Raw genomic sequence first — 10,010 nt, forward strand, 5'->3', positions numbered from 1 at the left:
GGTTCAACTGTCAAATCCTAATAGGCGACCAACTATGTGTTCATGTCAGATATAATCGATCATTGAATGACCTAAGAAACTCATTTCTTCTTTCATTCAATTGCCCTGACCAAGGTCTTAGTTTGGTCATTTATAATTCATGACAATATGGAGCTTAAACTCATTACCAAGAGTTGACAGATTCCATCTTGATCAATCACGAATTCTACAAGTATTTAATCGTACCCAATATCCTTTCAACTATCGCTCTGGGGCCATATGTGTCTGGTATCAAAGCACAATAAATAACTTGTCAATTACTATGACGATCTCAGGTCAAAGGAAACTCTTACATCACATTCTTCAAGAGAATATCCTATTGACAGTTTATGGTAATTCTAACCATTAGGAATTATCCAATGAGTCGGTTCAATGATCATATCTCTATATGCATCATCTATCTATGTGATTTAGTTAATGAGATCAACTAATCTTTATCCAATAAAGACGATCACATAAATATTGATCTAACCGGATTACTAATGTCCAAATTAATAATCCTACGATCAAGAACAAATTTAGATTAAATTGTAAGAGACTTTGCTCTCATTATCATGATCTCTATAACGATGACAAATCTCAACATTTAATCAAGGACCTTATCAAATTAATTAAATAATTAATAATAACTATGATATATAAAAGAATATCAAATGCCATATATTTTTATATCAAATAACATTCACAAAAATATGTTCAAATAATCAAATATGAGATTGGATCTAGGGCATATCTACTATATCCCTAACAATCTCCCACTTACACTAGAGCCAATCGCTCTTATACTTCATTCCCAATTATCACTTGTGCTTGTCAAACTCCTTTGTACCATGAGCTTTAGTGAGTGGGTATGGAGCATTCCTTCCCATCAACCTTTTGAATCTAGACGTCTCCACGTTCGATGATTTCTCTTATCAAGTGATCCCTTGGCAGAACGTGTTTGGATTTTTGGTGTGATTTTGGTTCTTTTGCTTGAGCAATGGCTCCAGTGTTGTCACACAACAATGAAATTATACCTTCTATTGAAGGAACCACACCAAGTTCAGTTAAGAATCTTTTCATCCACACACGTGGAAGCATCTCAGCCTTTGAAGCAATTTAATATGTGCCATTGATATGGCAAATTCAGATGTACAGAAGGAGGTTATTTTACATGTGAGATGCACATGTGAGCACATGAGAGGGAATAAAATTAGTTTTTCTCTTATAGTATTAGAGAATATGAATTGAACAAGTGTACAACATTATTTTATTTTTACATTTTCTTTTAGCTAAATTACTTGTATAAACAGATACAAATACTGTGATACAACCAGAGAAAAAGTTCTACAACTTTATTGCTCAATTCACTTCATGGTATCAGAGCAAGATTAGCTCGATCCTTCAATCCTCTATCAAATCTAATAATTCAATTTTCATCTGATCTTCATCCATGACTGGAACAGAAGCTTCCCCAGCTCTCACTGTTACTGGCTCGACCAGTCAAATGAAGAGACCTGTCAAACGAAAAACCTTGATTCCAATCACCCTTACTTCCTTCATTCTTTCGATGCACCTGGGATGAGCCTTGTCAATTCCCCCTTTTGATGGCAAGGGTTTCCCAGGTTGGAGGAGATCCATTCTCATTGCTCTTTCAGCCAAGAACAAACTTAGTTTCACCGATGGCATTTGTATAGAACCTAAGCTCGACTCAGCAGATTATCCTCTGTGGAGCAGAGCTAATGATATGGTGACTTCATGGTTGCTTAACTCACCGTCAAAGGACATAGGTGATAGTGTCATCTATTCAAAAATAACAAGGAACCTACGGAACCGCCCAGAACACAGGTTTGGCCAATCAAATCGGGCCAAACTATATCAGCTGCAAAAGGAAATTTCAGCATCAGTTAAAGGAAATAACAGTGTTTCAAGCTATTACTACACTCAAGAAACTATGGGATGAAATGGATTCACTAAGCTCTCATCTAAATTGCTCATGTGACTGTGTGTGTGGTGGAAAGGCTAAAGTGGCTAAGTTCTTAGAGGATCAAAGGATCCTTGAGTTCCTCATGAGCCTTAATGATGTGTATGCCCAGGTTAGAGGAAACATTCTCATGATAAGTCCATTACCTAGCATGGACTTTGCCTATTCATTGCTTCTACAAGATGAGAATCAGAGAGAGACTTTTGTGAATCTTGTGAGTCCTCAACTTAACTCAAATGCATCTTCATTCATGGTAGGTGCACAACAAAAGGGTGCACAAAGGTACAAAAATCAAGGACAAAGGGATGGAATACTTCATCAAAATCTGGAAACAATCAACAACAAAAGAGCAAAGCTAAGAAGGCCAAATATAACCCTAATGTCAGCTGCACTCATTGCATGAGAATAGGACATGTTAGGGCAGATTGCTACAGGATAATTGGCTTCGCAGATGATTTTCAGTTTACCAAATCTAACAATTATCAGGTTGCAGTAAAAGGGGATGCCGCAATGGGAGGACAGGACAATGAAATCAACTCAAATCCTAACAATGAAGGGGCTGTGGGAAGTCAGAATCAATCCTTCAGCAGGGAGCAGATTTCAGAACTAGTTAACATCATCAGACAGGTTCAATTTGGTAATGCAGGGAATACAGGATCTGAAATCAATGCCAATGCAGTAGCTGGCAATGTTTTAAAAGGCAGGGGCGTGAGGCGATGCATTTTACCTCTGACAAGGCGAGGCGTAAGCCCTGAGACAAGGGGCGTAAGTCCCACGGATCTTTAAATTTTACTAATTTCAAGAATTTTAAGACAATATAAATAAAAAATAATTACAAAAAATACATTAAAATCATAGAATTATAACAAATAATCTATTTAAAATATTCATAAATTATAATTCAACTATGAATAATACAAAAAGTTTGACATATATCATAATATTCAAATTAGCTGGAACATCGTTATAACTCAAACATCAAAAGTACGTATTCGATGCGAAACCTTATATGTATCTCTTAAGGAGTAATGAATCTTGAAAGAATTTCGATATTATAATTCGATATTTTTTTAAAATACTCCTTTTATTTAATATGCTTTCTATTTAAAAGAGAATTTATATCAAAATATTATTCAAAATTTAAATATAAGCATCATTTATTTTAAGTTTCAACAAGTTAATAAAGTGACACATAATTCACCATACTATATCATGATAGCTAATTATTTGTAAATACTAGCTAATACTGAGCTATTAAATTAATAAGTATTGTATTTCGTAAACATAAAAAATAATATTTAGGAAAATAATTATAAAAAAATTATGGACTAATATAATAAAGACATAACAAAAGTTAATAAATAAATACTTTTAAATAAAAATTTTATTTAAAATTTACTATTATAGCAATCTTAGTGAATGACATGCAATAAATTTTATTTTAATTATGACATAAAATACTCTCAACTTAATGATTTATGATTAAGAAAAAAGTAATTTTGAATAGTTAATGATTTATTAAGAAAATTTGAGGATTTACAAGGTTAGTTACACACAATTGTATAAAGTTCTATTAGGCGAGCCCAGTACGTAAGGCGTTGGGCGTGTCTGAGGCGTAAGCCCCAACGGCCAAGGCGTAAATCTTACGGAACTAAGCCCCACACATAAGTCGAGGGGTGTTTTACGAGTGCCCCACCCCAGGGCGAGTCCCGGGCGAGTCCCAATTCTGCCTTTTGAAACAGAGGTAGCTGGTACTATTCTTAAGTATTCAGGAATATGTTTGACAATTTTTAATACTAAAATTTGGATCATTGATTCAAGGGCATCTGAACAAATGTGTTTTGATTCAAGTTCCTTCCTAGAATTGTCTCCTCTTCCTATACCTGTTCATATTATCCTGCCTAATTCTTTCCAACTATATGTCACACACATAGGAAGAGTTTCTATCCAAAATGACATGATTCTTGAAAGAGTCCTCTGTATTCCATCTTTTAAGTATCTTACTATCAGTTCATAAGTTATGTGTTCAGTTCAAATGTTCTCTTAATTTGACCTCTTGTGCGTGTGTCTTGCAGGTCCTTTTAGTGAGGATGGGGCAAGTTTTTGGTGAAATAAGAGGAGGCATGTACCTGCTGAATCCTGTTTCCATTATTACATGATCTACTCCTTCTAGTAAAAATGTATTTTTAATTCCAAAAGGAAATCATTCTAGTTTTGTTTTCAGTACTGTTTCTTATTTAGGACCTATGTCTATGAGTGCAATTTTTGATGTAATCCAATGACATTCTAGATTGGGCCATTCAAAAGTAGTGAAAACTCTCAGTTTCATTTCATTCCCTTCTTTTTTTGATTATGTGTGTGATATTTGTCATCAAGCTAAATAGACTAGACTCCCCTTTTCCCATAAGCCAAATCAAGATAAATGGAATATTTGATCTTATAGACATTGATGCTTGGGGACCTTTCAAGTCTAACACCTATAATGGTTATAAGTATTTTCTAACTGTTGTAGATGATTTTAACAGAGGAACATGGACCTTCCTGCTAAGTTCAAAAGCAAATGCATTCACAGTTCTGAAATCATTCTTTGCCAGGACAGAAATGCAATTTAACATTAAGGTCAAATAGGTGAGATCTGATAATGCTTTAGAATTGGGAAGAGGATCACATCAATCTGATTTCCTACTTTTACAAGGGATTTTACATGAAACTTCTTGTGCGGGGACACCCCAACAGAATGATATAGTTGAGAGGAAGCATAGGCAATTACTAAAGGTTGCAAGGGGTTTGTTTTTTCAATCCAATGTTCCTATACAATACTGGGGTAAGTGCATTTTAACTGCAACTTACTTAATTAACAAGTTCCTTCTAGAGTACTTAAAGGAAAGACTCTCTATCAAATCCTGTTTGGCAAACCACCAGTGTATGACAATCTCAAAGTTTTTGGATGTTTGTGCTATGCTTCTACTTTAGATCATAACAGAAGTAAATTTGATCCTTGAGTACATGCATGTATCTTCCTGGGATATTCACAACATCAAAAAGGGTACAAGCTTTTAGATTTGAAGACAAAGACTGTCATTGTGTCTATAGATGTGAAGTTCTATGAGAATCATTTTCCTTTTGTCACCATACATACACCACAAAGTCATCAGGTATTTCCTCCGACTGCACCTCTCCCAGACACCATAATACCTGATTCTATGTTTTCATCTCCTTCACCTTGTCTTAGTCCTAACAACACTGCTCCTCCAGATACAAGCCCCATCACTTTTCCCTTTCCTAGGTCACTCGATTTCTCTTCTCTATCTCCCACTCACAATTCTCCTGCTCCTCTTTCACCTAATGATCCCAATCCTAGAACATCTTCAACCCTAGCACCTAATCTTTGTTCTCCCTTACCTGCTCCTAGTTCTAGTATCACCATCCCTATACCTCCACCACCTATTAGAAATCTGAAAGAATTTCTCAGCAGCCTAGTTATTTAAATGATTGTGTATGCAATATCATTTTTCTTTTTCACATTACTTTCTCGTGTTTCAATCATGCCTCTCACCCTACTGTCCTATCTTTTGGAGCTTTATCACTCAATAATTAGAATGTTCTAAGATCGGTCTGTTCTATTTCAGAATCTCACAGTTATGCCCAAAATTCTTAGGATGCAAGTTGGAGAGAAGCTATGGAGGCAGAGCTAGAAGCTCTTAAACTTAACAATACCTGGGATATTGTAGCCTTGCCACAAGGCAAGAAACCTTTACCTTGTAAGTGGGTTTATAAGGTGAAGCACAAATCAGATGGATATATTGAAAGATTAAAGACACAATTGGTGGTAAGGGAGGATATTCAAAGAGAAGGCATTGATTATTTTGAGACATTCTCACCTGTGGTCAAAATGACCACAATTAGATGTCTTTTAACAGTGCCTGTGAAGAAGGGTTGGAAGGTGTCTCAACTTGATGTTAATAATGCATTTTTGCATGGGGACTTACAAGAAGAAGTCTACATGAAGTTTCCTACTGGTCTATCTCCACCTAAGCCTAATCAAGTTTGTCTTTTGAAGAAATCTCTCTACGGATTGAAGCAAGCTTCTAGACAGTGGTATGCTAGACTAGCTGGCGCTCTTAGTTTCAAGGGTTATTCAACTTCCTTAAATGCCTACTCTTTGTTCTTCAGATAAAATGAAGGTTTCGTTTCTATTCTGGCAGTTTACATAGATGATATACTACTTATAGGGAATAACATTGTAGAAATAGACCACATTACTCATTTTCTCAATTCAGAATTTAAAGTCAAGAACTTAGGGGACATTCACTATTTCTTGGAGATGGAAATTATCAGAGAACCACAAGGTTTCATTATCAATCAACGAAAATTTACCTTAAAATTGTTATAGGAGTTTGGTTGCTCAGGAGCTGCTGTCTCTTCTCCACTCGTTCCTTCTTCTAAATTGCACGTTGATTTGACACACCCATTGGCTGACCCTACACTCTATCATCACCTTGTTGGTAAGTTTAATTACCTCACCAACACCCGCCCAGGCATATATTTTGTTGTCCTCACTCTAAGCAGTATATGCAAAAGCCCTCAATTTCCCATTTTTCTGTTGGGCTGCGTGTTTTGCGGTATTTGCATTCCGATCCGGCACAAGGCATTCTTCTCTTTGCAAATCCCTCTCTTGATTTGATTGCTTTCTGCGATGCCAACTGGGCTGCTTGCAAGAATTCTCGCCACTCTATTAGTGGCTTCTTCATTACTCTAGGTGGAGCTCCGATTTCATGGAAATCGAAGAAACAGGTGTCGATCTCGTTGTCCTCCGTTGAGGCAGAGTATCGCTATATGAGGTGTGTCACTGCAGAGATCACTTTGCTAGTTTGTCTCCTCGCTGATCTCTCTGCTCCTCCTACTTTGCCGGTCACCGTTCACTTAGACAGTCAGGCGGCCATCTACATTGCTCGCAATCCAGTCTTCCAAGAAAGAATGAAGCATGTGGAACTGGATTGCCATTTCGTCCGCCAACAGTATCTCTCAGGTTTAATCACTCACTCTTTCATTCTCTTGAAGCTTCAGCTTGCCGATCTTTTCACCAAACCTCTAATAGGAGTTTCTCACAATCAGATTTTGCCCAAGTTGGGGGTTTTCTCTCCACCCTCCAACTTGAGGGGGGATGTTAAGATGAAACCCCATACTAATTTGAAAGAAGATAAAGTGGAAACAAAGAAGAAGAAGGGAATTTCATCTTGTATAGAAATGAAGAGGAAGAAAAGTTTCAGACAAAGAAATGGGGCTTCAGAGTTTTCTAGATAAAAGCCTGGTTTCTCTTTGTTATATTTTGACTCATTCAATTATACATGTGGAAGTATCTCAATCTTTGAAGCAATTTAATATGTGTCATTGATATGGCAAATCCAGTTGTACAGAAGAAGGATGTTATTTTACATGTGACAAGCACATGTGATCACATGAGAGAGAATAAAATTAGTTTTTCTGTTATAGTATTAGGGAATAGGAACTGAACAAGTGTACAACATCATTTTGTTTTTACATTTTCTTTTAGCAAAATTACTTGTATAAAGAGAGGCAAATACTGTGAATACAATCTGAGAAAAAGTTCTACAACTTTATTGCTCAATTCACTTCAATATACATTGTAACCTAACAAAGAAAGTAATAACTTGTTATGACTGACTAAATTAGATTACTAGTCTAAAACTTTTTATACTATCAATGTATATTATTTATAACTTAAATTCTATTTCTATACAGGCTAACATTTTAATGAGAGGTATCTTTTGATATTGAAGTGGAGAATAAACGGAGGTCAAAAGTTTTCACTAGCGTAACATAAACCAGATGCATATGATTCGCCCTTTGAAACAAAATGAGACGCCCTATTTCATTGCAGAAGAATAAATCTTTCTGCTGATATTTTTCTTTCAAAGGTACCATGGTGTTATTTGACACCTGTACTCTCTTTACAGAATGAAATTTCATAAATAATGAGGAAAAGAACATGTAGCTCTTTTTTATGCGGCGAATGGTGGATGCTTCTTATGTTCAATCTAATTCTCCATAAAGAAAAAAAAATCTTGAAAAATGGGGAAAAAACAGTTGTAAATCATAAGAACTGTTTCAAGAATCCACCTTCAATGGACCAAATTTATGTATGACTGTGCGAGCTCTACTCAATCAAATTTTGAAGAGTATTTTTTTTTTCTTCTTTTAATTCATTTTTTTATTGTTTCTCCTTTTGTTTGCCGAAGTGCTGTATTAATTCCTTTTCAAAGGTCTAAATTTTACTTTAAAAAGATTATATGTTGCTTCTGCTCTCAAATATTAGTCGTTTGGCCAAATGATATCTCAATTTATTTGATATTTAAAAAATACAAGAAGTCATTTATTAATGTTCAAAGCTACTCGTACAACAGTCAAACTTCTCTATAATAACTTCATTTTTTCCAGATTTTTTTAACTGTTTTAGTGAAGTGTTGTTATAAAGAATATATATTATAACATAGCATAAAAATTAGTTCCATAAAAACTCGGCTTTTATAGTGAATGATTATTATAAAGAAATTTGACTGTATTAAAATTAGTGGAATATGAATTGAGCATAATAACACGAGGAGAAAAAAAATCACAAAAAACTTGGACCATTAACAAAAAAGAGAAATGTGTTTTGGACCATAAACTCCTAGCTATAGCTAGTGAATAGATTTGGATAATCAGTTGAAGTGACCAAGATCTGAGATATATAACAACCCCACTTTTAGCACTACTCACGACCACGAGACGAAAAGGAGAGAGCAGGGTTTGTTGGCAGTGAGTGGACCAGTTTATTCTCCGTATATCCCATTCAACTATTACATGAATATGAATTAATCATGAGCTCATGTTCCTAGTATTGTAGTCTCCAACTTATTAAGTCAACTTTGCTTGGAAATGAATCCTTATCAATTAGTCTCCACGTTCTCCACTCTAGAGTCTAGAGAACTTGTGGCGAGTGCATTATGATACTCAAGCCCGAGTAGTTTAAGTTAGAGGCAGAACCAAGATTTGAAGTTTATGAATTTAGGAATTTAATTTGTTTAAATTGGATTCTGAATGAATAAATTGTACATATATGATGTGTTTCTTGAGACAAATACATGATTTGAACAATAGCTATTGAGTTCGACCGAACTCGTAAGTCGTGTTCTAGCTCCGCCCCCGCCTTTAACAAAACAAAAACAGTAGATACCTAAGTAGTACTTACTAGAATAAGATAGAATTTAGGGCAAAGTGAAAACAGTGAGGTTAATTAATTACCCATAGACAATGCAATTTGGCTGGTGGTATTCTGCCTAGTTTAATGCCTTAATAACCACAATTTTTAAGGGATCAAACTGCACGGAGGAGATAGAGCTTTAGTTTTTCTGAAGAAATTAAATTGATAGCAGAAAAAGAAAAGGAAAAAACGGATGCTCTTATATGTGCAACCGATATTGTAGAGCAGCTTGCAGAACTAAATTTATGGCCAGAAGTGTTCGACAAGAATTGCTTAAGCATATCGATAGGATACTCGCAAAAGGAAAGATTTAAACATTTTCAGCATGGAGTTTAGTAGATTAGCTAGCACTGGGTTTCCTCCATTGCTAAATCTCTTTTTTTTTTTCCATTCCTCGTTAGAAACTTGTAAATTACACACCAAAGTTGCTAAAACAATATATATATATATATATATATATATATATATATATATATATATATATATATATATATATATAAAAGGAATATTTTGTAATGCCAGTACTCTGACTTGAATCTACAGTCTGAAATTTTCTTTCTAGAGGAATCGGCTAAAAATTAAAAACGAACATATAGTGCTACCTGAAATCATCACCGCACTTCACAATTGAAAATTGAAAATGTCCATTAAGAAGCTTTGTGGAAATTAAGAGAGTTAGTGTTTCTCTTAAACAACTACTATAAATTATTTAGTTATGAAAAAAAAAAGATTAGTATGGCTTAG

The 10,010-nt window shown here is 35.0% G+C and overlaps 1 protein-coding gene across 1 annotated transcript; it reads left to right on the plus strand.

Moving 5' to 3' along the window:
* The first annotated feature begins 1,982 nt into the window (after positions 1 to 1,982).
* Positions 1,983 to 2,405, plus strand: LOC138879123 (uncharacterized). The gene has a single exon (XM_070158708.1). It carries the CDS (start codon positions 1,983 to 1,985, stop codon positions 2,403 to 2,405), a length of 423 nt encoding a protein of 140 aa, XP_070014809.1.
* The last annotated feature ends 7,605 nt before the right edge of the window (positions 2,406 to 10,010 follow it).

The sequence above is a fragment of the Nicotiana sylvestris genome, chromosome 10 (assembly GCF_000393655.2).
Source record: "Nicotiana sylvestris chromosome 10, ASM39365v2, whole genome shotgun sequence".
In the NCBI taxonomy this organism is placed as follows: Eukaryota; Viridiplantae; Streptophyta; class Magnoliopsida; order Solanales; family Solanaceae; genus Nicotiana; species Nicotiana sylvestris.

Coding starts and splice junctions, on each gene's coding strand:
- LOC138879123 (XM_070158708.1), top strand. CDS start 1,983: ATGGATTCACTAAGCTCTCATCTAAATTGCTCATGTGACTGTGTGTGT.